The following is a 26853-nucleotide window of genomic DNA, read 5'->3' on the forward strand; positions in this document are numbered from 1 at the left end:
AAAGACACGTGAGGACAGCATAACCCAGGATTCTAAGCGTATGGCCACGGAAGGCCATGCACAAGTTCATGGGACTATCTATGACAATTATCCAGACAATTCCAAGATGAAACCTCCTGAAACTTTCATTCTGATGGCCTCTTTAAAGTAAGATGAGGTTGGGGTCTGAGTGTGGAAGAGCCTGTTCTCCGTGTGCCCCTTCGTGGCGTCTGAATCTGGCTTGCAGGTGAACATGGAGCATGTGCTATAACAGCGGCTGTGTGTCCTGAGAAACAGGTGCTGCCGCTGATCTTGTGGGTGCTTGAATATCATGAGGTATATTTAGTACAGTCCTAAACAGTATGGGTCACCAACTTCCGGTAGCCTCTTGATGCAACCAGGAGTTTCAATATACTTGAAATGCTATTGTTAATATAGCATACTGTGTATAGTCAATTTCAAAATGTTTATTTTAAATTATGTGTAGGTGTTTGTCTTCATAAAGGTACGTGCACATATATACAGAGGAAGACAGGGGAGTCCCAATCTTTTGAAGCTGGAGTTACAGGTGTTGTAGCAATGGGTGCTAGGAACTGAACGGGGATCTTTCAAAAGAGCAGCAAGTGTTCTTAACTGATAAGCCATCTCACCAGTACTTCATCAGCTCTTAAGAAACAAACAGACTGGGCGCTGGTCGCACACGCCTTTAATCCCAGCACTCGGGAGGCAGAGGCAGGCGGATTTCTGAATTCAAGGCCAGCCTGGTCTATAGAGTAAGTTCCAGGACAGCCAGGGCTACACAGAGAAACCCCATCTCAAAACAAAAACAGCAACAACAACAACAACAACAAAACAAAACAAAAAAAGAAAGAAAGAAAGAAAAAGAAGGGACACCCTCTACAATAACTATAACAAAGAGCTGTGCACGCGACTCCACAGTAGAACGATTGCTAGTGTGCGCAGGGTCCTGAGAACAACCAAATAGCAGCTGCATCCCATTGATCCCTGAACCAGGAATCCTGGCACTTATGGTCACTGTCAGGTGACATGCCGGTGTGTCACCCTTTCTGTATATAGGCCTGGCAGCACGGTCGATGTTTTACTATTAGGATTATCACAAACAGGCCATGGAGGCTTGTACTGAGACTTTAGGAGGTGGCAGGGGCTCTCACTCCATTGTGCACAGCTGCACCTTTTCGAAAAACAGGAAAGGGAAATGGTTCTCTGTGAGGGTCAGTCCATCTCCTCAATGTGCTTCTAAGTCTCATACATCACTTCCTTCCTTTGCTGGTATTTATCTTTTATTCACCCTTTCATACCCAATTGCATGTGTGTGTCAGTGCACACACAAACACACACACACACTCTCTCATACCCATGCACACACCCATGCATGCATACACTTGCACACAATGTGACTGCCTTGTGCACACCCATGGCTTGGGGGTTCTCTCCTGTCTCAGCCCCCACACACCCTCTGCTGTTGGCATCTTCACAGAGTTTTGGTTCTCGGCTTAGATGCCCCTTCCTCCAGGAAGCCTTCTGTGCCTACCAGCTTCCTCTGAGGTTCCACACACTCTTCCTATGCCCCCTAGACAGATTTCTGTTACTCTGTGTGTGTGTGTCCATTTAACCTGTGTTCCTGACAGGACTTCCAATGGTCTCTACCGATACTGTTCATCCCTGAGTCTCTCCCAAATCTCACGTCTGTGGCTTGGGAGGATGGTAGTCATCAGAAAGACGGACATACAGAAGGGCATCTTGCTGGGGACACTAAGGCCTTAGGTTTTGGAGAGCTGGACTGGATGCATCTGTGTTTGTGGGTGGAGGTATGCAAGAGACAAGTGGGATGCAGGTCTAGAGCATAGGATACGTAGAAGGGGCGGTCCCTGATCTCCAGAGAGAGAGAAGGATGAGGAGAGGGTAATAAGCTAGAAGTAAAGAAATGATGCCATTTCTAATATGAGATGCTATGAGGATGAAGGACTGGATGTCTGGTCTGGACACAAGGTCCAGGAAGGCCCCTAAGTTCTGGGCCACCCATGAGAAGGCCAGAGAGGCTGGAGTAGAGCTGAAATCAGAACAGGCAGAACATGAAGGAAGAGACAGGAGCAGCCTCTTTTGCTCACAAGCAATCATGTGAGGCCTTGGGGGAGTGGTGGGGACTCATCCTCAACTTTACAGTCTCACCTTGGGCATAGCCTGTGTGCATAGGCCTTTGTGTTCCACTCACACGCAAGGCAGTCCTGTGAATGCAGAGACACAAGGCTAGCCTGGCTTTTCCTGAGCAAACACTGCTGCGTTTTAAGCAGGAAATGTGTGTGACTGTTCTGTGGCCAGATCCCTTAATTCACTGAGTAAAGTCACAAATACGGATTTTTTAAAAAAAATATATTTTTATGTATTGGCTCTTTTCTTTTCTTTTCTTTTCTTTTCTTTTCTTTTCTTTTCTTTTCTTTTCTTTTCATTTCCTTCCTTCCTTCCTTCCTTCCTTCCTTCCTTCCTTCCTTCTTTCTTTCTTTCTTTCTTTCTTTCTTTCTTTCTTTCTTTCTTTCTTTCTTTCTTTCTTTTTCCATACAACGAAGGCCAAACAAAACAATTGTACAGGTCGATTTTGTGACCTATCTTGTCCTTGGGACTGTGGAAAAGGATGTTGTAAGCCAGAGGGCTGGGCAGATGGGCAAGAGAAAGTGCCCAGAAACCAGTGAAGACCAAGGTCTGTTTGCCACGTTTCCTTGTTTCCTCTTCTGAAACAGGAATTGACAGCTGCCCAAGGATAACTCTGAGAGGGATGTATAGCTGGGAAGGGTCAGAAAAGGCTAAAGGAGGGGTTCCTTGGGTAGCCCTCACTCTTCTTTCACACTGGTAACCCAGCAAGCCGTAGGTGTCTCCGCACACCAGCTTCTTGTGTGTGGCCTGGACAGAGTGTGCCAACAGTTCACTGTTCAGCAGCTCTGAGACTCCCAGCAGGGCCCTTCTCACAGCCCCCCACCCCCTACCCAACTCAACATCTCCTTCCCCATCAGGCTTGTTGTGAGAATTAGAGCCAATGAGGGGTGTGCATGGTTCTGCACACGGTAGGGCCAGGCTGTATACATGGAAAGCCTGTTTTTATCTACTCAGTCTGTCAGAGCCCAGCTGTGCTCCCAGGAGGGGGTGGGAGTGGGGGTGGGGGGGCTGAGTCTGAAATGGTTGCAGCAGAGACAAAACTCAGCAAAAATCTGCCTTTAGGACGTGCTTGTTTGGCCCACAATGCTAACAAATTATTTTTAAAATCAGGTGTGTGTGTGTGTGTGTGTGTGTGTGTGTGTGTGCATGTGTGTGCACACACAGTAAAGGTCAACCTTGGGTGTTGTTCCTCAGTAGCTGCCCACCTTGTTTTTTGAGATAGGATCTCTCTCACTGGGACCTGGGACTCACCATTAGGCTAGGGTGGCTGGCCAGTGAGGCTCAGGGACCTTCCAGCCTCTGGCTCTTCACAGCTATTATTATTATTATTATTATTATTATTATTATTATTATTATTATTATTATTATTTTAAGTGTGGGTGGAGGGCATCAACTCTCTCTAGTCCTTTTAAGTCAATTTTAAATAAAGGAGCAAACTCGTCAACATCTAAACACTGATAGAGTTCATGTGGAAATCTGATGTCCGGGTTATTCTGGCAAACTAAGATTTGGCAAGCTGACCGTGCTTCCTGCAGAGCAACGGCCAGCTGGAGCTGAATAGAACGGCCCGAGGAGGCAAGCAGCCACAATCCCCACCCGCCCTCTGGTGTCCTAGACACTAGCACTAACTGTGCATCACAACCTGTCTCGTCTCTGACATTGGATGCCTTTTTATCTTATCACCAGCCACTCCTGCATGCTCCGGAGACCCCCAAGTTTTGACACTTTCCTCACATGCCAATAAAAGCAGGAGGTGACTTTGCCCAAGTGCTTACTACATACACAGCCCATACACCTGTCAGGCAGGTGACATGCTCCTGTTTTCCAAGAAGGAAGCAGAAAGTTGGACAGGCAGGCATGGCCACGTGTTGACATGACCTGTTTTGCAAAACCTCCCTAGAAGATGTTGGCGTTCCCGTTCCCACTCCAAGTTCTCGGCTTCTGAGATGGGATTGGGTCTGGTACAGGGGACGGACGGCTTGGCTACCTGTGGGTGAAGCCCCAACTTGGTCACTAACCTGTTCTGAGACTTCGTGTGGGTTTTCCACACTGGGAGCCTCTGTCTCCCAATCCAATGGCCCGGAGACAAATTCCAAAGGGTCTACTGCTCACGGGTCTGCTGAATCCTTCCTGGTTTGGGAGGAACTCTCAGTAGCTTCCAGATACTAGGCAGCCCAGGCTAGGAGCCCACATCCTCTCCCTCCAAGCTACCTCTAGAAGACAGCTCCCTTAGCTCCGCATGCTTAGCCCTGGATCCAGCACTCAGCACTCTCAGGATCACTTTCTCTGCTAGACTCTAGACACAGCAATTTCACAGTGGGGCCCCTTGTGCATTTTGTACCACAGATGAGGACACAGAGGTCAGGAGGAAAGACCACCAAGGGCACGAAGGGAAGAAGACTGCGGTTCAGAATGTATTGAGTATGATCTCAAAGCCTGGATTCCTCCCAGTTTATGAATCAACATCTACACTCTAATGCTCGGCTCTCTTCTTTAATCTTTGTGTGTATGTGTGAATGTGGGCATGCACATTCTCATGCACATGTGGAAGTCAGCAGGTGACCTCAGGTGTCAGCTCTTGTCTCCCAAGGTCTTCTTGCTCTACATCGGGATAACTGGCCCTTCCGTTCCTAGGGATTCTCCTGTCTCCCCTCTCACTGCTGGAGTGTGTGATCCAGAATGGGCAGCAGCCTGAAATAACCATGTAGGTGAATGGCCGGCTCACCTGGTATGCAAATGAGTGAGTGGACTGTTCGTGGAAGACACAAGCTGAGGCCAGTCTGGGCCCAGGACCTGGCTCCTGTGTCCTAATCAAGAAGACCTTGGTGTGCCTTTTGTATACCCTCTGTTCACTGTGTGTGTGTGTGCCTTGTGTGTGTGTGGGGGGGCACTGGGATCCTGTGTGCCTTAGTCTCACCTTGGGGGAGCTAGCCTGGGTGCACAGGTCCTTGTGTTTGGCTCACATGCAGGGTGGTCCTGTGAATGCAGAGATAGGAGGCCAGCCTGGCTTTGCCTTTTCCTCTAGGGTTTCTCCTCAGTCTGGAGTCATCTCTACACCCCCAGCCAGGGCCAGAGCTGCTAGGCACCTGCAAACATCTCCTGCTATGGTAACAAGACTGACAAAGGCTTGTGTACGCCTGTGAGTGTGACTGAAAAAACTCCACTTGTCCTCTCATACCTAGTGCCCCCCCCCAGTGACCACTCCCCTGGAAGCTGCCGCAGGTGAAGGAGTCTGTAACAAAAGGCCTTCTTTGAGAAACACTCCCCAGCCCATCTGTCCATGTGTCCATCCACCAATCCACAGAAGGGCAAGGATGGATGTTCAAGGGTGTGCAGATTTGTGCTAGTGCTGGTTGAAGAAGAGCAGCAGGATAAGAGACAATGCAAGGGTGTGCACAGAGTCACAGCCTGCTCCAGGGTGGAAGATACAGGAGGGGCGTAAGCAGGAGCCAGAGCAGGGGGGCTGGATGTTGGTTAGAGTATTGCTGACTTGGATCCAGGATTGACGCTCTGAGTGCGTAGCCCCAACTGGGTGCACTAGGTGGGTTGCACAGGTGGCCGGATGTGTAAATCTGATGGAATAACCAAAGCCCATGCATGGGTGTGTGTGTGTGTGTGTGTGTGTGTGTGTGTGTGTGTGTACCTTTGGCATCGTTCAAAAATGAGGTTCCCAGGCATGAACGCGGTGTGTGACCACGTCCAGGGCCGTGAGCCACACTGGGTGTGTGACGGGGTGGGATGAATCAATGAGAGCGGCCCCTCCCCCCGGTGGCGGGAATCGCCCCCTCCCGCACCGCGGTGCGGAACAAAGCGGCGGGCAGCGGGGCTGGACGCGGGGCGGCCTCTACCCACACCACAGGCCAGGGCCGTTCACGGGGCCCCGCCCCACCGCGCCCCGCCCCGCCGCCCCCGCCCCGCAGCCCGAGCCCGATGCCCGGCGCGGCCCAGGACCCTGGACAGCGGCCCCGGTCCGCGCGCCCTGCGGCCCCACGCGCGCCCGCCGCTTACCCGCGCCGGCTCCTCGTAGCTCCGGCTTGCGCCGCGCAGACCACCCCGGTGCTCCCCGGCCGCGCTGGCGGGCGGACCCGACTCCGCGCCGTCCCTGGTCGGCTGGGCGCCCCGCCCCGGGCATGCGCGCTGGGCGCACTCGGGAGCCGGGAGGGGGCGCCGCGGGGGCGCGCGAGGGCCGGCAGACGCCGCCCGGCCCTGGGGACCGCTCGCCCGCCTGGTGCTCAGCTGGGAGCACCGCAAGCGCACGGGCGGCGGCCGCACCGGAACCCGGGTCGTCCCTATCTGCCCGGAGCCTCGGCGAGGAAATTTCCCGCGTCCCTCTCGGTCGCACTTCCGGCCTCTGCCCCCTCCGCCCCGCCCCCGGCCCTTTGTCTCGCTGCTGCCCACGCTCCGGCGAGTGGCGGCCCCGGGCTGGGAGGCGCTCAGCGTCCTCCTTGCAGCAGCCTCCCCGACGGGGAGTCCACCCACCCTCTCTGGTCTGGGTATGCCCGGTCTCCTCCTCCTGGATACTCTCCAACAAGTCACCTCGCCTCTTTGAGCCTCAGTTTTTAGGTCTGTAACTAGTATTAAATCACCTCATAGCGGTCTAAAAAAAAAGAAAGTGCTTGAAAGAAGGTGTTTAAGGAGTCCACTTGAGTGAACCGCTGAAGGCGTGAGGACTCGCTGCCCGTTTCTCTCTACATTTGAGCAGAGGAGTGGAACCCTCTCCTTGGACTTGTCAGATGTGAACTCTGTGATATCTCAGAAGTGATAAAAGATCCTTGTGCCTGAACTGTGAAGCCACCTGCTAGATTACTAATGCAAATGAAAGTCTTAGGCAGGGACACAGAGCTAAAATTTGACTTTTAGGTGTAGATGGCTTCCGTGTCCAATCAGGCTAAGTGAATATTCTATGCACATTTAAAAAAATATATGGGTAAGTTTCTTGTTTGTGGTCACACCATTCCTTAGTAGGTCGAATTGAGGTTGCAAATTTATACAGGTCAATCCCTGAAGCCCCACACTTGGGCTCATGTCTTAGGAACCATTACTTATCCGGTTACCTTACCTTAATAACACTAAGAAAATCTAGATGGCAAGTGAACATTTAAAATCCACGGGAAAAGCAGGAGTAGCAACACTCTGTAATCCCAGCACCCAGGTGTCTACAGCAGGTAGGTAACCCTGAGTTCTGAGACAGACTGAGCTACACAGTGAGTACTAGATCAGTTTGGACAAGACCGATATAATAAAACAAGCAAGACTTTGTTCCCAAAAATTTCAAAACAATGGAATCTATGTCGGAGAGCACGGACCCATTTTCAGGACCACGGACAGCGCACAGCAAGCGTCGCTCTCCTATTTTCTTGGTGCTGAAAATGGTTCTTCCACTGTCCAGGAGGGCACTTAGCTAGCTTCGGAATTTACAAGCCCTGGTCCACATTCATCATTTCACTGCTCGCCAGCTGCCCCCTCAAGGTGAGTATTATTGGCTCTCTGACGAGCAGGAAGGAACCGAGGCTTAGGAGGTCCATGAGACACACAAAAGTGGCAAGAACCAGCTTTGATTTACAGCAGTCTCCCTAGAGACAGAGTGGCTCTGGAGCAGAACCAAGAATGTTGTGAAGTCTGCGGCAGTGGTTCAGGTGAGGACTTGTTATAAACGAAGCCGGAAGCCTTTGATAAGATGGAGTGGAGGCGACTCTTACCTGTTGGGGGTGGGGGAATCAAGTAGTCTTGGTCTTGGATGTTGAGAGAGGCTCCTGCTGGTCCTCCGAGGACCCACCTTGGGGATGAAGGACACAAGCTGAATGCTGGGGAAAGGAGGTGTCTGTGGGGTGATTACCCTAACACATGAGTTCACAGTTGAGCTTGGCAGCTGGAGGCGCAACAGGAAACCCACCAACTGAGAGATGATGTTGGAGGTCACAGGTGGGAGGGAGGGAGTCAGCACATGGCGGGAAAAGTATTAAACCAACGGGCAAGCATGGACGCCCTTGCACCATCCAAGGACCACGAGGCTGCTGTGAAGACGGGAGGAAGGAAGGACAGTGGGAAAGGAGACATCTTTCCCAAGAAGTCTGAATCCTGAGAGAGAAAGAGGTGTGGTGGTACATGTCTGTAATTCCACCACTCAGAGGAGGTTATGGTCAGCCTTGGCTACATAAGACCTTGTTGTAATAAGGGGGTAAAACAGAGAGAACAGAAGAACAAAAATGAATGTGGCAGCTTCCATGGAGGCAGAGGAGACTGAGACGGAAGGGAAGAGAGCAGAAGGGAGCGACAGAATGCCGGCAAGGGAGAGCAGGCATCTGAAGGGAAGAGTGAGCTGCAGACCCTTGGAGTGCCTCTGAGAGCCCTGAGGTGAATATGGAGGGCACGCGGCTTGTTTGTGAGGTGCTAGGACACTGGCAGGGGAGTGAGAGGGTGACCGGAGAACCAGCCAATGCGAGGTTGCTAAGCCAGCTGCCACGGTGGCTGAGTGGAGCTTAGTTCTGCGGGGAAGTCTTAGAAAATGGAGTGTCTGTTCCAGAATCCTTCTGCTTGGAGGCACAAGTGGGGCTGTGGTTTCTTCCCTGGCATCCTGGGCAAAATGGTTCCAGCCAAACGAGTCCGCTTCTTTGATAAAGACTTAGGTGGCAAGTGGTGGGGAGTCTTCTTGGTGGGTGTGTCTGAATAGGATCTACTGTGAGGTCATGGCCAAGGCCTCTTTCTATCTGTGTCCTTTGCTGGGTCCTCTGGCTGCTTCTGTTCCAAACAGTCTTGTTAACAAGAACATATTTTGAAATTTCTGGACAACCGGCACTTGCTGGAGCAGATGAGGTGCTGAAAACAGGCAGAACAGTGGCAGCAGTGCCCCCCTCCACCCCCCCATGCTCTGTGCTGGTGTTCATTGCCAGTCACTGCAAAGTCTCTGACTTTCAGGCCACTGTATATAACACTAAGCTTCCAGAGGTCTGCAAATGCCCACATAGTGTAGCTCTTGTGGAGAACACCTTTGTTAATAGCAAGCTTAACACAGATGTCTTTTTTCATGTGACACCTCCATTTTCCTTTCAGGGGCTACTTCTGCACCCATCTACGGAGTGGGCAGCGACCTGGATCTGGCCAACAACTATCCAGTAATTCATTCTTGGGGTGGGGTAAGCAGGGGACCAAACCCAGTCCAAGTGACTCTCATAGTTTTCTGCAATTTTAGGTGTTGATTGAAGACCTGCCTGCCTAGAGCCTCCTGGAAAGTTATTTGTGCCCTTTTATGAAGAGTCGACCAAGGCCTGGGACTTAGGCTCCTTGTATCCAACCTGCATGGTCTGCCACACCCATGTGGTATGTGTGTGCACTCTCGAATGTGCTTATACCTCAGGTTGGACTGCCACTGGGGAGCCATCCACATTCGTATGCACCAGAAGATAAACAGGTGCCTGCAGCTCCTTGGCGGGTGCCCAGGCCGGGGGTGGAATAAACAATCCCAGCGACTTTCTGGGAAGAGAGCGTGTGTGGCAACCGGCGCCATGGAGACAAGCAGACTGTACCAGAGCAGAGGCAGCAGCCGGCCCCCAGTGCCACCCTGAGTGCCTGTGTGCACATGCTCACAAGCAACATGATGTGTGTCTCATGTTCTCCCTTCCTCTCTGTCATGTCCATATCATGTTCATGTCTATTTCAAACACAGTTGTGTGTCACACCCAAGGCCACCCACTCCTGGGCTCTAGCCAGATAACCCCATCCCAGTTTTGTTTGAAGTGAAAGGCTTTGGAAAAGCTTTGAGATGGGCAGTTAATAACACCTGTAGTTCCTGTCACCTTCGCCTGTGCACTGGCTGTCACCTAGACTGAAGATCAGCTTTTTAGCAAATCAAAACCATGAGGGATGGCATGTGTGTGTGTGTGTGTGTGTGTGTGTGTGCGTGCATGTATATATGTGTGCATGTATGTGTGTGCAGGTGTATTCATGTATATATGTATATGTGTACATGCGTGTGTGGTGTGTGTGTGCATTTGTGTGGTGTAGATGTGTGTGGTGTAGATGTGTGGTGTATGTGTGTTACATGTGCATGTGTGTTTGCACGTGTGTGTGTGCATGTGTGTGTATGTGATGTGTGTTATGTGTTGGAGTTAGAACTATGGTGTGTAGTAGCTCCCAGAGCCATCTTTGGACACCATTCTTGTACGCAGTCCAGTGCTTCAGGGAGACGTGCACAGCTCATGTCCACATGCTCATCAAAAGTCATCACCCAGACCACAGATTCCTTCAGGCTCCATGCCTCTCCTGCTGCACACCGTGCTCCCCACCCTCATGACAATAGTGGTGCTCACTAGGCATCCCATAGGTGTCACCTCATCTTATTCAGTTCTTAAGGAAAGCCAGTGGAGATGGAGAATTATTAGACCCATTAAACATGAAAAAAATAACTCACCAGGGTCACACAGTTAGCAGAGGGACAGGCACTCCATGTTTGTGCAGTCCCCCAACTTAGGCCAGATAACTCACACCTGACAGGACCCCTGACCCCTCCACATGGATTGCTCCCAGCTCTCACTGTGCTGCCTCAAGGGTCGTGAGACAACTAGCTGGGCATGGTGGCACAGGCAGGCAATCTCAGCTATTCAGGAGGTGGGGGCTTGAGAGTTCCGGGATTGAGGAGGATTGAGGCTAGCCTGGGCTAGAATAGCAGCAATTGACCGAGGTTGTGTAAAGTAAAAAAAAAAAAAAATAATAATAATAATAAATGAGCTGGGGTTGTAATGCAGCTGCAGAATACTTGGCTTACATATGCAAGGTGTGGGGTTTGATGTCCAGTACTGAAAGAGAGAAAGAGAGATCACAATCTAATGCCCACACAGACCCCATTCCCTACCTCTCTGCAACTCTCCACCCCCAGCAGCTGAAGGCTGGGGTGGCCCAGGATTTGGACTGGTGACTCAGGCTGAATCACAGCCCAGCTGCTCCTTGATAACCCCTCCCATTTCTGCCCAGAGAGTCTATTTGGAAGGCAGGAGGTGGGCCTTGGTGTTGTGGGGAGCAGGGAGCAGGTTGGGGGATGGTAGGTGACAGAGTCCTTAAGAAGTAGACCCAGTGTAAAAGGGCTGCTCTGGAAGCCCTACTCCTTTTCCAGGAAATGTGGCTCCTTTTGTTTGGAAATAGGCCAGGAGCTCTCTGGCTAATCCCGGAGCTCTTTTTGGCTCCCTTCCCCCATCCCATAGCTCTAATAAAATAACGTGGACATTAAGTATTCTAATTGATCACTCAGAGTTAACTGCCCTCTCTCTGCAGTTTATAAAGCACCTTTTAATCTGGGGGTGGACATGGACACCCTCACAGGGAAGCAGAGGAAACCAAAGTTCTGAGCGCTTGTATGAGCTGGCCAATATCACACCGTTGGTGATGTGACAGACACAGGGCAAAAGCCTAGGCCGGTGGAAATTCGGTGGGTGGGGTGTGTGAGGTGATGTGTAGCCGTGGGAAAGGCGAGGGGTGTGGCCCTGGAGGGTAGGATGAGGTATTAAAGGCAAACCGTGGTGTGGCATAGTTGGGTCAGGGCCAGGGTACTGCGAGGCCAAGGTTATGGAGAATGGTATATGCAAGATTGTTAAATTTTAACTTCCTCGTAATTAATGGATTATAGAATTATCTGTGCCTTCAAATCTTTCATTGTCAAAGACCAATATTATAAGACCAATAAATCCACAGCATGGAGTTTACCTGAAAAATGCTTGGTCTTGGAGACTTTCCTTCCAGAAACCTCAGTTTTTTGTTTGTTTGTTTGGTTGGTTGGTTTTTCGAGACAGGGTTTCTCTGTGTAGCCCTGGCTGTCCTGGAACTCACTTTGTAGACCAGGCTGGCCTTGAACTCAGAAATCCGCCTGCCTCTGCCTCCTGAGTGCTGGGATTAAAGGCGTGCGCCACCACTGTCCGGTTTGTTTTTTTTAATATATATTGAAAAAAAAAAAACAAAATAAACGCAGGCCTCTGTTAAGCTACTGGGAGACTTGAGTGAAATCACTAGCTTGCCCTTTCAAAGCTATGGGGGATTCCACAAAGGCCTGCTACTGTTTTTCACACTTTGCTTTGCCAGTTAACATCTATGGGTGCTAGGCAGAGGGCAGAGTGGGCTTCTGGAAGCCTGGGGGCGGCGCTGAACAGGGAGTGGGTGACATCTCTTCCTTTCCCCTGCCTGGGCTGTGTCTGGCCTTCCCCCACCCTCAGCCCAGGAGCCTGTTTCTAGGCAACGGGATGGATGCAGAGATGGTTCGGAGGGGAGAGAGCTAAAAATAGGGAAAGGGAGAAAACAAAAATAAAGTTCCAGAGAAATCCCTGAAACCACATCACTGGGGCTGGGGGGTGGGGGTGGGGAGACAGACAAACGGCATGATAAGGACATGGGGACAGCCCCTAGCCCTTCATTAGGGGACCTAGGAGGTTTTCCAGCTAGCTGCTCAGCAGGAGTCTGCAGAGTGCTGATGTGGACAAACATGGTGAGGCAGTGAGAGGAAATGGCTTCGGAGCGATGGGAAATCTCAGGAGAGAGAGGGCTTCATTACCACACAGTGGAGAGCAGATGCTTAGGGGGAGAGAATGGAGGCAAGCAGAGAGAGAAAGCCAGGGTCATGGGGGCGCGGGGCTGGGTACTTCAGGGAAGCTGGGGAGGCCTGGCAGGTCTCAGCCCCCTGCGGCACACCCTACCTGTAACATCCACTCTCTCCAGATAGCCTCCTGGGGCACCCTTTCATTCAGGTTTCAGCTCCACCTTAGACACTTGACCTGCCCAACTTATTATTATTTTTAATTTTATGACTTTTTTTTTTTTTTTTACATTTATTCATTTGTAGGTAAGGAGACATATTTATGGAAGCCAGAAACCAGTTTTCTGACGTTGGTTTTCTCCTGCTAGGTTGAGTTCCAGGGATCAAACTCAGTAAGCACTCTCCTCACTGCTCGGTGACTGCCTTCCATCGCCTGCAGACTTCGACCACACCCTTTGGTGTTTCTCCTAAAGCTTGGACTTATCTTTACCCTCTTTCCCTTTCTTTTCTTTTTGAGATGGTCAGGATCTTGCTATGTAGCACAGGCTGGCCTCAAACTCAACATCCTCCTGGCTCAACCCCACACCTGACATTATTGACCACTTTGTGATTCCTGGGATTTAAGCTGTCAGAATGCTGGGGTTTCCCGAAAGCTCTCAATTGTAAGACTAGAGCACGGTGCACGCAACATGTCTTCTGGACAACACCATGAAGAGAAGCACACATGTACATCCATACCACTGGGGCAGTCCTCACACCATGGCTCAACGGGCACAGGGTCACTCCAGTCTCCGAGACACTGAACAAGTCTGCCATTCTGCCTTTCCGTTCCCACCTTTGCCTGTCGTGCATATTTTTTTTTCATTTGTCTCTTTCTGAAGCTAGAGAATACAGGTTTGGAAATTCCAAAGGTCTCGGCCTCTGGAGTCAGGCATAGGGGCTCACTGTGGGCTTTTGACATTTCTCATCAATCAGGCCTGGCCAGGTCGCCTGCCTCTCTGACTTCTATCCTCCCACTGGAATTGAGGTTGTAGCAATGAAGTATTAAGAGTGATTTTAAGGGCTGGAGAGATGGCTCAGTGGTTAAGAGCACTGACTGCTCTTCTGGAGGTCCTGAGTTCAACTCCCAGCAACCACATGGTGGCTCATAATCATCCCTAATGAGATCTGACGCCCTCTTCTGGTGTGTTTGAAGACAGCTACAGTGTGTTCATATACTTAAAATAAATAAATAACTCTTTAGGCAGAAGCAAGTGGGGCCAGGGGAGGAAAAAAAAAAGAGAGTGGTTATGAGTGAAATTAGTGAAGATAAGTAAGATCCCAAGGGTGTGGGATACAGCCAGACCCCATGAGCAGGACACACACCACACCACACACACACACACACACACACACACACACACATCATTAGACATCAGCTGGCATCTTCTGCTGACACTTCTGGACTTGTGCCCGGAATGCATTTAAAGTGACTCTGGCAGGTGAGAATGTTGGTCTCTAAGCAGAATCATTCTCAGTGGGGCCAGGTGTAGGATTTGGCACGGAGGAAGGAGGAAATAAATCTTCTCACAGGCCAGATGGTAAACCTAGTTTTGACATCTAAAAATGGGGACCAGGGGCTGGAGATAACAGGAGAGCCAATAAATAAGTTTACAGATAACAGCTCTCTCTCTCTCTCTCTCTCTCTCTCTCTCTCTCTCTCTCTCTCTCTCACACACACACACACACACACACACACACACACACACACATACATATACGTGCAGTCGCTGGATGTAGTAAAACCAGGACAGTCAGGGCTGGTGACCAAATGGGAAAGGTGTGCACAAACCAAGGGTATTCAAACTTAGAAAATTATATAGTGCTGGCAAATTAACCGTATCCAATATAAAATTCAGCAGGAGGGCCATGCACTTGTAACTTGTAGTCTCTCCGGAAGGCAGCGGGTTGTAGGTAGTGTGGTAATTGAGCTGAAAGGGGCTTCTAGCTCTTTTCTCTCTCAGTCATCCAAGCCTACCGGTTTGTTTCACATGGTCATCTGTTAACTGCTTTCTGCTACCAGACATGAAGGCCCAGGTGACCAGAACACACTGGTCTCCTGTAGGGTTAATGGCTTTCCCAGACTTGCCATTGCCTCGCCAACGACTCTCGGGAAAGAGGGTAACTGTTGAGGGGCCTTCTCTGCAGGAAACCAGAATATGGCTTTTGCGCGGGGAATGCAGATCTGGCCACCGGTTTTCTACTGCAATTGGAAACGCCGCACAGACTGGGGCGGAGCCTGTGCCAATAAAGGCGTTTTCGTACTTGCAGAGGCGGAGTCTCCACGCATTGCGGATCTTATAGCGGTTCCCCATCTTACTCTGAGTCCGCGGGAGCCCCCTAGTGCTGATCGTGGTGTGCTCCCAGTGTCTGGCGGGCTTCCCAGTATTCTGCAGACCCTCTCCTACTCCAGCTGAAATCTCAAACTTTTAGTGAGAGGAGAGTACCGCCTGCCGAGAGCTCTGCCCTCTCCTGGGCCAATGCCTCCATCGGTTTTGTTTGCGTTGGGCGGGTGTGCGCAAGTGAGTGTGGACAGGACTGGAGTGGGAGGGGTCTGCCAACGGTTGACGATGTCCTTTTTTTTTTTTTTTTTTTAAATGTATTTATTTATTTATTTATTATATGTAAGAACACTGTAGCTATCTTCAGACACTCCAGAAGAGGTCTTGTTATGGATGGTTTATGGATGGTTATGAGCCACCATGTGGTTGCTGGGATTTGAACTCTGGACATTTGGAAGAGCAGTCAGGTGCTCTTACCCACTGAGCCATCTCACCAGCCCCGACGATGTCCTTTTGTAGTGCGTCTGCAACCGAGCGAAAGAGCGCGGGTCTGCAAGTGCGCTCTGGCCTTGGTGCTGACATTCGAGCTCGCGCGTAGAGACTGGCGCCGGTTCACGCGCGTGCATGAGTATTCACGATACCAGTGCGGTCGTTGCTTCTTTTGGTCCTGCACTCCCTTTCCTGCCAGGAGGTGGCGCCTGATGCTAACTTCCCACCTCCCAGTCAACTTCAATCTCAGAGTGGGTGACAGTGGGGGCAATCACTGTCTGGGTCGTGGGCCAGCGTGGAAATAAATGGATAGGCTGAGATCCCAGGTAGCCAGCGATGTACCTGGGTTTTGTGTGTCAGAGTTCAAGGAGCGAAGGGGCAGTCTGGGGCCCAGAAGTCCAGTCCTGCCTAGGCGGCGCCAGTTACAGACAGATTGGCTTTATTCATGGACACACTGGGGAGCGGCTTGGCCGCCCACCCGGGACACGCTCACACGGTGGGTGGGTGGGACTCTCCATGCCACAATCACAACATACGACGCCTGCGCTCGGCCGAGCGGGCTGAGGGAGGGGGCATGGCACGACCTGGCTCCTGGTTTGGGTTAAAAAAAATTTTTTTAGGGGTCGAAATGGGGCTGCCCGGGGGGGCCCCTTGGAGAACCTCTGTTAGGATGGGGAAGGAGCCATAGTTTTCCCATCTTGGTTTAAAAATACATAGAACATGCTACATCCGAGCAGACACTGGACCAGATGGAGGGTGAGGGGCAACACTGGTAGGGCGGGGCTCCTAGCCGGACCTCTCTGCCCGACCCTAGTCCACGCCTCAGGGATGAACGCGGGCAGGTAGGACAGACGGAAGGGCAGGGCAGACACTAACACAGGCCCTGAGGAAGTGCCTCGGAGCCAAAGGAAGATCTCGTGTTTTTTTTGGGGGGGGGGAAGGTAGAAGGACAGCCCTGGCTCTGGGGGTGGGAGGAGGGTGAGGGATGGGGTAGGGACAGGGACAGAGAAGGAATTGTGCTGCTGGTGCGGGGGCCCTCCTGGACCCTTACGCCTCTGGCTCGTATTCCTGATATTCCTCCTGCATCAAAGGAAGGGTTGGAGACTGAGCGGTCAAGTGTAGCCTGCCCGTATCCCTCCCCATCAAGGAGGAACAATGTTTGTCCCACCCCCTGGCCAGGGAGAAACATGGGAGTTGGGGCCAGCTGAGACTGTTCAAGGCAGTGGTGCCTGGGGGCCTGGCGTGAGGCATCATCTGCCATCTGCACTCCACTCCCTTCTGCCTCCTGGACCCTGAGTTATTGAAGCCCCTCCCCCACCGCCTAGCTTTATTATTCTAGGGACCACCCACTTAGCTAGGGGTGGCTTCAGTTTTCAGGGGCGCCCCTCCCCCAGCCCTGCAGCCCCCTCACCTGGGGTGAGTCCTCATAACTTTCTCCTTCTGGTTCCATCAGAGGCTCAATCAGGGGCTCCTCAGCAGCTTCTTGGCCCACCTCCTCTGGCTGTGAACAGAGAAAGGCAGGGCTGGGTGGGCAGCTGGAGAGTCCTTAAAAAAAAATCCCCATGATGGTGTGCTACTATTTGCTTGGAAGAGTGGGATCATCTAGGGTGGCTTGGCAGTGCCAGGGACGGTTAGGTGAGTTGTTTCTTTGGAGGTCTTAGAAGGGAGAGGTGAGATGGACCAGTGAACAGTGAGTTACCAGCCTATCATCAGGGGAAGCTGGAGTGGAGAGAGTGGAGAGAGAGCTCTGAGCGGCTCAGGCCACCACCTGACAGTCTCTACCCCTGTCCCCGAGAGACTGGAGAGATGGGGAGACAGCGCAGGGCTCTCCCCTTTAGGTGCAAGCTGCTGGACTGACTATAGGACCCAGAAGAGAACTCTGGCAGCTTCCCTCCAGGGCTGAAGGGAACTGGAGGCTCAGGTATGGGCTGGAAAGGGGCTCTGTGTGGTTCCCTCCACTGCCTCCACCCATCCCTCCCTCCCCCAGGGCTGAGCTTGGCCTGATTTCTTCACTGTAGCTATTTTAAGATAAGCTGGAAGCAACAGCTCATGGTGTTGCTTGGATGTGTGAGCTAAGACTCTTCCCCTCCCCCCTGCATCTGCTGCCCAGATGGGCACAGACCAATGAGCACGCATGTGGAGGTCTGCTAGACACATGGCTGGCTGCCTGCAAATCAGCACATATATGTAAACACAGGATAACTTGGGTGGATGCATGGCTGTAGAAGACTACACGTTGGGCTGGCACGTGACTGGGAGGACCCTGGAGCTGTGGTACTGAGAAGTTGGCACTGCCAGTTGCCTTAGCCCCTTGGAATATTGTCTACTGTGCTTCTGTGGGTGCAGAGCTTTACATCTCCAGTAAATGAGCCTGGGGGCTCATTTCTTTCTTTGTGGAGATGACCAAAGCAATGACAAATGTCACTTTGTCCCAAGTTACCCAGCTGTGATGGGAACCCAGGAAAGACACAGTGAGTGTTCAAAGTCCCAGTTCCAGGCCTTGAAGGTATAGTTTCAGGCTAGAATGTGCGTCTGGAGTGCTGGAGACCTTAGGCTCAATCTTCAGCATCCCTGCCCACAAATAACCCCCAACTCGAGCCGTTTGATTGGAAATGAACACAGCAGGACAGTAGAATGCTCTCTCTGGGCTTGCAGCCTAACCACAGTGGAGCATGGCCCAGCAGGAATGGAGAATCGCCATTCTCAGACAGTGGTAGTCTTAGAAGTCACACAGTAGAGCAGGACAAACAAGGAGCATGCACTCCTTGCGATGACATGCGCATGAGATTGATGAGCACCCAACCAGTTTGCAGTGAAGGAAGTCAGGAAGTCAGGACCCTTGGACCGTGGCAGGTGGGTGGGTGGGGTAGGCAGGGCCTGGGCAGAAGGAAGCTAAGTGAATACACATGATGCAAATGCTTGGGAGACACTCCCTCCATGAACCAGCCATGTTCCACTGCCTCCTGCAGGTCTGGCTAGGGTAAGAGTCTTAAAAGGTAGCAGAGTGCAAGAACGCTGGAGGCGTTTTGTGTCTTGAACTGGCTGCTGGCTTCATTGGGAAATCACTTTCTCAAGTGTCTTTCTTTTAGGGGGCAGGCAGAGTTAAAGCAGTCTTTAAAAAAAAAAAAAGATTTATTTTGCACTTTTGCTCTCTCCTCTTGCTCTTGCTCCCCCTCCATCCCCCTCCCCCTCTTGAATAAACTCTATTCTATACTAGTTTTTTAAAACACTTTTTAAAGTTTTATGTGTGTGTGAGTGCTTGCTACTCATGTGTGTCTGTGTGTGACACATGCACATCTGTGTACCATTTGCATGCCTGGTGCCTAAAGAGGAAAGAGGAGGACACTGGGTCCTTTGGAACTTGAGTTACAGATGGCTGTGAGCTACGGTGTGGGTGATGGGAACCTTACTCAGGTCCTCTGCAAGAGCAGCAAGTGCTTTTAACTGCTGAGCCATCTCTCCAGTCCCATAGCCGGAGCCTTGTATAGCCCTGGCAGGCCCTGTGTTCGCTGCCGTCCTGAGCACGGATTGCATGTCAGACTTTCTATCTCAGGAACTCTCAAGGTTCTGTCTCTGGAGCGGCGGCACTAAGGTCCCCTGTGTACTTCATCTTCTGACTTCTGCCCCAGGATCTTTGTGTTTCCTGTTCAAAACTGCTTGGGATACCATTCTGGGACATCTCAGGGCTGTGTCTCCTCAAATGGCACCTCCCAGAAAACCTCTCATGGCTCAAGTAGACCTGTCACAGTGTGTGCCCCCTCCCCCACCCCAGTGTTTTCTTCACGGAACACACATGCCCTGTCTGACATCATCATATGCACTGGCTGGCTTTGCACTGGGCTCTCAATGCCTCGGTAGCATGCACGGAGCCCACTGTGGAGCCACGAGGGACAAATCTTCACTGATAGGGACAATGAAAAGAGCAAGCATCGGTGTGTGCAGATGTGGTCTGGAATATCTGGGGTCATGCTGCTAAGTTATGCACTGACAGGGGTCCCTTCACAGGACCTATAGACACCTCCCCACAGCTTCCTTTTTAGCTGACTGTATACAGATTTGTAGGAAGGGAGGCAAGCAAGCTTGTGCCCCAGACTGGGGGAGTGGAGGTGGAGTGGATGGTGGCAGACATGTGTGCCTGATAGTTGTGACATGTCGGGGGTTGGGGTGGGCACTTGCCTTCAGGTCTGTGGGGAACTCCTCCTTCTTCACCAGGCCTGTGGCTGCGGCAATGTTCCCAGCCCCAGAGAACACAGCTCCTCCCAGATGCGATGCCTGCTCCTTGGTTTTCTCAGCCACTGGAGCAGGGGTTAGAGGAAAGGGTTCAGTGCCAGCCCCCACCCCCCACATAGTGCCCTAGAGCCTTCCCTCTTCAGGGGCAACCCCACACAGAAGCCTCAGAAGTCCCCCTGCCCCTCAACCCCCATAAAGCAATAGTTCTGGTCTGGTACCTGAGGCCACACCTTGTACCACTCCTTCTTTGGTCTTGCTTCCTACGGGGAGGAAAGAAGAACTTAGGGAACAGAGATTCCAACCTAACACTGGGGCTATGCAGTAAGCAGAAGGCCCAGGTAACAATGAGTCCCCTGAACCCCTCCATGAACCCCATCCATCCCACAACTCTCACCCCCATGCTAATTACACTCAGTCCCTATACATACTTCTTCAGGCCTCTGGTTCCCTGTCCCAGTACCCACGCCCTGCCAGTGGAGGCCGGCTGAGTACCAGGGTAAAGCTCTTAGCGTCTCCTGGTTTGCCATTTGGGCTGTGATGATGGTGGGGCGTTGTTCTTTCTTCATAGTTGGAAAACAGAAGCGCAGTAAAGGCCCTGCAGTTAGTGGCTGCGTGAGCATCCAAGGCTGACTTAAAACTGTTCCCAGCTACGGTGGAGTCCAGGATGGGAGGCAGTGATGCTGAGAAGAATGGCCATGCCCTTGCCCCATGCCCTGCCCCCTGCTGCACTTCTGCTAGTCTGTCTCCTCCAAACAAGGGCCCAGCTCTTCCTCTGGCTAAAGTGGAGAGTGTTAGGTGCAGGTGAGTCTAAAGGTGAGGCTCAGACTGCAGAAGGCCCTCGTGCCATTGGCTCTGTCTTCACCAAGATGGCTGAGTAGCACTGGAAGAGGCAAGAAGCTCTGACCACAGTGTAGTGTCCTCTAGGGCTCGGGGAGTCTGTTGCGTAAAGATTTAGCAACCAAAGGCTGGGCTAAGGACACCACAGAGGGGATGAAACTAAGCTAGCTAGAGGAAAAGGTGAGGCCAACAAGAATCTGGAGGACCAAGGGACAGGACTCTCCCTGCACGCTATTCATTCACTCACCAGCAAATTGTTTGCACATTTTATGTGCAAAGCCTGGGCCAATGGCTTGCTCTCTGTCCTTAATTAGTAGGGAGAGGATATTTAGACTCCAAGGGACTGCAAGAGGTGGAGACAATGCCTAGGCTTTGAGAAATGGGGAACATGTAGGTATTCTAAAAGGAGATTAGGGAGGAAGAACCCAAAAGCAGGCAGGCAGGACTCCACCTGAGGACCTGAGCACCAGGCATGTATGGTAAAAGCCACGTAGGTGGAGGTAGACATGATGGGCACCTCATGCCAGGCTAAAGGAGCAGAGGCCATAACACAGAGGTTCCTGGGAAAGGGAGGAAGGAAGGAAGCACCTACTAGGAGGAAAGATGCCACAGCTGGGAGAGGCAGAGCTTATGAGTAGAGAGACAATAATGTGGTCCTGGGGTTTAAAGAAGGATAGGAAGGAGGGAGGGGTAAAAAAGGGAGGCCAGGGCCTTGCTAGGCTGATGTGGGCTCAAGACACTCTTCTGCTGGGCTTAATTACTACTGCTCTTGTCTCAGGTGGCAATGCGTCTGGCCTCCCTGCAATTTGCTCGGTCCCCGAAGGTCCAAGGAACTATTCTGAACTAGTCAGATCATGTCAGTCTCTCACTTGTAGCCTCTAACAGCCATCACAAGGATGCTTCAGGCTGGCCTACGTGGCCTTCTTATGGATCGGTTCTTGGCTGCCCATCTGAGCTCCTCCAGCAAGAGTCCTGCCCTCTGCTTTTCCGTCCAGTCTATGATCTTTGCATCCTGCCTCTCTGCCTTTCCAGGCCCCTTAAGTGTTCAGGGCTGATCCTGCAAACCACCTGCCAGTAGCTCCCCCTTTTGCTCTCTTCCCCCAAATGATCCCCACACTTGCTGCTTGATATCAGATCCTGCCCCTCTGAGCATCCACAGGACGCTCGCTCGACACACAGTATGCTTTTAATGGTCACAATCCAAGCCTGCAAATGACCTTGGGCAAAACGTCCAGCTCTTTTCCACAAGAGCAAGCCCTGACCTATGATTTGAGCCCCGAAACAAGTCGGTGAACTTCCATTTCCAGCCCTTTTCTCTCGTTATGCAAATAACCCTACAAACTCCCCTTTCACACTTTGGGTGAGAGATATTAACCTCCCGACCTTTGTCCTGATACCAGCTGGCAGCTGCTGAGAGGATGAACTGGAGAGACTGCCAAGGTAAAACCACAGGCTGTGTGTGTGTGTGTGTGTGTGTGTGTGTATTGGGGGCAGGGGCTGGTAGCTGGCGAGAGCCCGCCAATAACTAGGAAAGTGGGGCTTTCCAGCGGGATTTATACCCGGGCTTCTGGCATTACCAGCTGTGTGACCTTGGGCAGAGTGGTTAACAGAGGGCACCAGTCACTGATCTATAGACTAGCCCAAGAATGTTAGATGCTATAGCACTTCATTGCACTTGGCCTCGAGTAAAGATTCCCCACCAGGTCACTATTAATAGTGATGACAGGGTAAGAAAAAGGAAACTCGGGAAAGCTCACCACCTTGGTCCCTGGTTTTTCATTTGAACATCATCTCCACCAGCTCCTATCCCATCCCCACCTCCCAATTCCATGGACTGGCTGTGTCCCCTGTGACCCCTACTGACCTCGCCCATCTGCTGACTCATATTCTCATGCCCAGACCCCTTAATCACTCTGAGGACCCTTTCTGGAACCCTCAGAAGATACCCAGCCCTGCAGCCCCTTGCCCACCAACATAGAGGACGCCTTCCTTGGTCTTCTCTGCCGCCTCGGTGACCCCCTGCTTGGTTTTCTCAGCTGCAGCCACAACGCCCTCCTTGGCCATGGACAGGCCCTTCATGAACACGTCCATCCTGGCGGCCTGGGGAAGGCGAATACACAAGTGCCGGGGGCGCTGGCTCTGCACCCTCACTCGGGTCCTCCCAGGGGACCTGGTAACCCCTCCCTCCCTTCCTCTGACTTGGCGCGCTTCTGGGCCGGGAGCCCCCTCCTACCCTCTCCACTCCCCAGCTCTAGGCCTCAGAGCTATGCTGCGGCGAGTCCTAGCGTCCTTGAAACCCCGGGATGCGGGGAGGGGCCAGCACCTCAGTTATCCGGAGATCTGCAACCTGCAGGCCCGCAGAACCGGAAGCTAGGCTCGGCGCGAACACCGGGGCCTGTCTGTACACACAACAGTCACACGGTCTGCATACAAACACACATCACGGACATGCTCACGTGCACACACAGAGAACACGGGGCGTTTAGAAGCGCATGGACGCTCCGGCACACGGGCACGGACGCACGTCCGCACGTCCACCCAGACTGTAGCAGAGAGGACAGAAGCGCATCCTGCAGTGCTCCTGCCCGCGCCCGCTCAGCGCTTTCCTTCTCTGTGCCCACGATTCTCCCAGGGCAATCTCCATCCCGCTTCTCACCTTACTACAGATCCCTCTGGATCCCCAGTTCGGTGCTCTTTCCGGAGCCTCACCTGGGTTTCGGGGCCGGGCTGGGAGATGGAGCTGTGGTGGCGGCAGCGGCAGCGGCTGCTACTGCGAGCAGATGCGCGGGGCTGGGCTACGCCGGGTATGGATGGACTCGGGGCCAGTGGGGTCCTGCCGTGGTCAGGCTCTTGAGTCACCCTCCCTGAGCTGGAGCGCAGCAGTGCTCGGGCCTTGGGTGCTCTGCCACCAAGGATGCTACTCGTGCGCGCTCCGGCTCCACTCCGGCTCCGGCTCCGGCGCTGCGGCAGCTCTGAGCTCAGCACTCCCCCCTGGTGGCCGCGCCGCCCCCTCCGCCTGACTGACAGGGGGCGGGGAGGGTGACATCTCCACAGAGCAGGCGAGCCTCCAGGGGAGGGCCTCTGACGTGCAGCAGGGGACCCTAGTGCTGGAAAGGTGTAGTTTTTGAGGACGGTGGGAGGGGGCAATGCGGCGAGCGAGGACTGGGGAAGAAATGATGAGGTTGGCCTGGAAGTTCAGAGCGATTCCCATCCTAGCTGCGTTTGCTAGTAGCTGTAGGATCTTGAACTGCCTACCTCGCCTTTTGAAACGCCAGAGGTTCCTCTTCTGTAGAACCAAAGGAGGGAGTCAATGCCCGTCTAGGCACCGCTTGGATGGGTGGTGCAGGTTGGGTGGAAACAGTGCTAAAGAAAAGCAGGGTTCGTATCTCAGGGAGATGCGCTCATGGCCATGCAGAGACAAGAGTCAGGAAACAAAATAAATGTATCCACACTTGACCCACACCGGGTTACTTCAGCCTGTGACAGGAGTTAGGAAGACAGAGAAATGCTGATGTAAGAAACGGACTTGAGGCAGAGTAAGTAGACAGCAAAGGTCTCTTCCAAGAAACGACTTGGAATAGAGAGATCCGTGAGAAGCCACAAGGTAGGCCTAGACAGGTGAGGGTGAGATCCACAGAGCCAGACCCTCGAGAGCAAAGGCCGGGAGGCACCACCATGCTGACGGGCAGTCAGAATGCAGTGCAACCTAGACCAGCTGCTCAGGACCCAGACAAGAGCAAGAGCACTATGGCTTATGGTTGCAGGAGGGGATTCCAGAGGCACGGCAGGACCTCAGTCAGTTCTATAAAAGAATTATACCCTTGCAGGTGTGGAACCCCAGATGAAAGGGACCCTGTGGGCTCAGGGAGTCAGGGAAAGAAGTAGAAAGGAGGTGGCACTTAGTTTGGGGCTCGCGGGGTGGGTAAGGTTTTCCCTCGGGAACAAGATCAGAACTGCGTTTTAAGCTAAGGATATATAACACAGATGAAGGCAGTGGTGGCAGAAGCGCTGGGCTGGGCGTTTGAGAGATGAGGTGTGCCAGCGGCAGACAGTAAGGCATGGCAGGGAAATGCTCATGGCTGTGGTAGGGCTGTAAGAGGGCCAGTTTGGCAGTATTTCCTAGGATTATAAATGCACACTCTTTTTGGATTGGCAGTGCCCCTTCCAGGAACTCACCCTGTGGATCTCTATTCTCAAGTGTGCACATTGACACATGGGCCAGGACGGTCACTGTAGGAAACACTGACAATGCTCTAAACGTCCTCTTAGAGGTCTGGTTACTTCCTTATAGTGCATCCACCCAGTGGCACAGTGTGATGGTGTGGTTGGGAGCCATGAGCCGAACCCCTCCCCCCCACCATGTGCCTACAACACACTAGTGAGTCAAGATGGCATTAGTGAGAAGCCAGTGCAAAGACTGTAGGTGTTGAGCAAGCTAATTTTGATACATAGAAAATTATATTACCTACTTACATATTTAACAAGTTATATGCAAGAATATAGTTTTATGCATATCAATATGTATTTATTATATATAAGTACTTGTATATATTAAATATAAGTGTATATGTGCACACTATAAGTGTTTATCACAGACTATATATATTATATACAGACGTGTTCCATACAAATATACACATATAGTTGATCTTCCCTATCAAAGGGTTCTGCATCCTTAGACCCAACCAACAACCTAATCAAAAAGAAGAGCTGGAGAGATGGCCCAGTGACTGTTCTTCCAGAGGACCAGAGTTCAGTTCCCAGCGCCCTCATGAGGCTGTTCACCAACAGGTATAATTCCAGCTCCAGGGAATCTTCTGGTCTCCACGGGCCTGTGGGATGTGCGCTTGTGCGCGCACACACACATATATACAGAATTTTAAAAATTAAAACAAATTTTAAATAAGAAGGAAAATTGTGTAAACAAACACTATCTACACTGAACACACAATTTTTTTTTTTTGTCATTATCTTTTAAGTGATAGTTACCTAGCACCGTGCTGTGTCAGGTCTTAGAAGTCCTCCAGGGTGATTAGAGTCTCCAGAAGGTGGGGCGCGGCCTATATACATTGTCACACCGTTATACACGAGGGCCATGAGCATCCACTGATTTTGGTGCCGGCCTCAGCTATTAGATGAGCTGGTCAGAGTTTCTGTGGCCTGCGCGCAGAATACTGGTAAGGAGAAGAGTACAGGAAAGTGGGTCAAGATGGAGAAGGGAGGGGACAGAGATGGACCTTTGTACCTCGGAATAGGGAACAGCAAGACACGGGATGATTTGGGGAGTTTGTAGTTTTGTTGTTGTTTTTCTTTGTTTTGAGATAAGGTCTCACTCACTATGTAGCCCAGGCTGGATCAAACTTGCCGAGATTCACCTGCCTCTGCCTCCCGAGTGCTGGGATTAAAGGGATGCCTGACTAAATTTCTACTGTTTAAGTTAGTTTAAGGCTACAGTCCCTTGTGGTGTGGAGGCAGGCATGGCAATGAGAGCGGCAGGCCTGTGGTCACATAGTGTCCACAGCAAAGAGCAGGTAGCCAGAGAGGATGCAGGAGGAGGACCAGAAACATGTGGGAGCACTGTGTGGCCACAGGAGACGGGGCTCTCTCCTCTCTCTTCCTATCTTCTGTTCTTTTCTCCTCCTTCTGTGAGATGGGAACTTTGCCGTAGTCCCGGCTTTTCTGAGTCTAGTGGCTTTCCTGCTCATCTCTACCCGAGTGCTGGGATCGCAAGTCTGGACCACCATGGCTGATCTTCACGTTCACTTTGTAATTGCTGCTGTGTTGGGAGAAAGCAGCTCTTGGGCATGGGTGGCAGCTGGGGTCTGGCTCAGAGTCACCAGGACACACCCAAGGATTCCTCACACAGGCGGTTGGATATGCTTTTCTGGGTTTTAGGTCAGGGCCAGAGAGATCACCATTTGTATGACAGTGATGCTCAGGCCTGGGGACGGTGTGAAGAGATACGTGGAGACAGAGTTGGAAGAACCTGTGGTGGTTTGAACGCTTGGCCCAGGGAGTGGCACTATTAGGAGGTGTGGCCTTGTTGGAGTAGGTGTGTCACTTTGGGGGTGGGCTTTCAGATCCTCCTCCTAGCTGCCTGGAAGACAGCCTTCTCCTGGATGCCTTCTGATCAAGATGCAGAACTCTCAGCTGCTTCTCCAGCACCATGTCTGCCTGGACACTGCCATGCTTCCAACCATGATGAAAACAGACTGAACCTCTGAACCTGTAAGCCAGCCCCAATTACATGTTGTCCTTTATAAGAGTTGCCTTGGTCATGGTGTCTCTTCACAGCAATGAAACCCAACTAAGACG

At 51.9% G+C, this 26853-nt stretch overlaps 2 protein-coding genes across 3 annotated transcripts in view; both read right to left on the bottom strand.

The window, feature by feature from the left end:
* The window catches only part of Gprin1 (G protein regulated inducer of neurite outgrowth 1), a 13177-nt gene extending 6716 nt beyond the window's left edge, over positions 1 to 6461 (bottom strand). The window contains exon 1 of the mRNA XM_021215837.1: positions 6157 to 6461. The gene's annotated coding sequence lies outside the window, so the exon portion shown is untranslated. The remainder of the gene's footprint in view (positions 1 to 6156) is intronic.
* An 8998-nt stretch (positions 6462 to 15459) lies between these two features.
* Sncb (synuclein beta) lies at positions 15460 to 23540 on the bottom strand. Of its 2 annotated transcripts, none has more exons than XM_029547300.1 (6): positions 22862 to 22955; positions 22509 to 22638; positions 19920 to 19961; positions 19648 to 19766; positions 16883 to 16972; positions 15460 to 16551 (listed from the first exon to the last, which is right to left on the bottom strand). In XM_029547300.1, exons 2-6 carry the CDS (start codon positions 22627 to 22629, stop codon positions 16519 to 16521), a joined length of 405 nt encoding a protein of 134 aa, XP_029403160.1. In that variant the 5' UTR covers positions 22630 to 22638; positions 22862 to 22955; the 3' UTR covers positions 15460 to 16518. The 2 variants fall into 2 exon arrangements, with proteins under 2 accessions (XP_029403160.1, XP_021071533.1); XM_021215874.2 differs by lacking the exon at positions 22862 to 22955 and adding an exon at positions 23248 to 23540 and having other exon boundaries at positions 15894 to 16551.
* Between the last annotated feature and the right edge of the window lie 3313 nt (positions 23541 to 26853).

The sequence above is a fragment of the Mus pahari genome, chromosome 16, assembly GCF_900095145.1.
Source record: "Mus pahari chromosome 16, PAHARI_EIJ_v1.1, whole genome shotgun sequence".
In the NCBI taxonomy this organism is placed as follows: Eukaryota; Metazoa; Chordata; class Mammalia; order Rodentia; family Muridae; genus Mus; species Mus pahari.